The sequence below is a fragment of the Cebus imitator genome, unplaced genomic scaffold (genome assembly GCF_001604975.1).
Source record: "Cebus imitator isolate Cc_AM_T3 unplaced genomic scaffold, Cebus_imitator-1.0 Scaffold99, whole genome shotgun sequence".
NCBI classification, from domain to species: domain Eukaryota; kingdom Metazoa; phylum Chordata; class Mammalia; order Primates; family Cebidae; genus Cebus; species Cebus imitator.
Window position 1 is genome coordinate 2,253,744 of NW_016107414.1, and position 1,874 is coordinate 2,255,617.

The 1,874-nt window shown below is 35.0% G+C and overlaps 1 protein-coding gene and 1 non-coding gene across 2 annotated transcripts in view; both read right to left on the reverse strand.

Moving 5' to 3' along the window:
- RTF2 (replication termination factor 2) overlaps positions 1-1,874 on the reverse strand; it is a 54,784-nt gene that overhangs the window by 44,362 nt on the left and 8,548 nt on the right. The window contains exon 3 of the mRNA XM_037741383.1: positions 1,826-1,874. Within this exon, the coding sequence (XP_037597311.1) occupies positions 1,826-1,874 (49 nt within the window). The remainder of the gene's footprint in view (positions 1-1,825) is intronic.
- On the reverse strand, positions 770-870 carry LOC119472416. The gene has a single exon (XR_005201570.1). It is a non-coding gene; the product is annotated as a small nucleolar RNA U13 (small nucleolar RNA).

Here is a 1,874-nt window from a genome sequence, read left to right on the forward strand (position 1 = left end):
TTAAGTTACTTCTACTGCACAAATGTAGGGAAAAGTACTGTCTCACATAAAAAAATTACTCCACTAAGAGAAAGCTTTGCATTAGTTCCACCCAGAAAGGAATGCTTTCTCTCCCTGCTGATGAAATCAATCCTCTCTGAGGCTGCTCCATGTTACTGATCAACTACATTTATGTAATTGTTGAAAAAAGCAAAAACAAAACAAACTAACAAAAAACACATACATATATATGTTTATCTATATGTGTATATATAATTTTATACATATATGATTATACATATATAAAAAATCGTTGAATAGACAGTAAAATGTGAAGCCAAGGCCTAATGAGATAAGGCACAATATTAGCTAGAAAATACTGTCATACTCCAAGACAAGAATTTCTAACTTTACAAGGAATTTGATACAATAGCTCTACTTCTGCATTCGAGGCATTTCTTCATATTTAATGAGACCATTGATTTCAACACTCTATAGAGAGCAGCTGAGTGTCTCAAAAGGCAAATCACTATTCGTACAACCAGCTTCCTGGTCAAGAGCTAGCACAAGTCTCACTGAGTTCTCTGCTCCAAGTATTTGTGGACCGTTAACTGACAGTACTGACAATCTTACGTATTTCCATTGTTTTATTTGTATCCTTTTTTTCTTTACTGTTCTAATTTCTTGGAGTTTTTTCCCATTAAAGATTCAACCATATAAAACTGAATATTACATGCATTTTAAATATAGAACTGTATGAATTAGTGTCAATGATAACTGCAATTTTTCATGTCAGATGAGTAATGTGCTGATATCACAACAAGGTTTGAGAGAGGCACATCTTACACATGCTCGTGAATCCCCAATCATAAAACTTATGAACAAAAGAATTGTTAATTGAATTTTTGATGTAAGATGATTCATACTACCATAGGTTTGTCAGGAATAAATTCTCTTCCCAAGGTAAAAGACCATTAAAATCAGAAAAATTTTTACAGCACTAACATTAGCTAAATTTCAGAATTATTAATTTGCCCGAAATGAACATATCCTGTAATCAACCCCCAAAATTTGAACAAATAGCCTAATAATGTGAAAGAAAGAGAGAAGACAGAGAAGAAAGGAAGGAAGGGAGGGAGGGAGGAAGGAAGAAAGGAAGGAAGGGAGGGAGGGAGGGAGGAAAGCAAGCAAGGAAGCAAGAAAAGGAAAAACCTAGAGCCTTAGACTGGGAGTTAGGGAATCTGGTTCTGGTTTCAGTACTTCCCTAGCCGTGTGGCCTCAAGTGACTCATTTACAGACAGATGATGGGTTTGACTAGCCTGATGGTTCTCAAATTCTTTACTACCTTTCTGAGTTTTTTTCCACTGACGGTATTTGAAAATATACACTGTCAAGAAACTTCCTGTATTAAAAAGCTTGTTTTTCCAGTTTTACGAAAGAACTTTAATTGCCGATCAGAACCTTTAATCACCAGACAGTAACCATATGATTTAACAGTGATCCATAAAATTCTCTAATTCTACAAAAGGATATTCCAAATCCAAAATCCAAGTAGGTGAATCTTAATAATGAAAATAATGCCTCCCAACATTAAAACAGAACATCGAGAATTTTGAAAACACAACACATAGGTGAAATCACAACAGATTTATAACGTAGCAAGTATGCATGGTGGAACTTGTGGCTTGAGATTTAAGAGGCCTCCCAAGATCATACATGTATTAGATAGCCGGGTGGGACTGGAATCCCAAATTTTTGAGTTCAGTCTTTAATGTGTATTAATTCTATAAAATGAACCTCAGACACTTTTGAGACCCTCACAGAACTTAACAATCAACTGTATTACCTTAATACTTTTAATGTGAGATGCTGCCTTCCCAAGAGCCTTTTCTGCA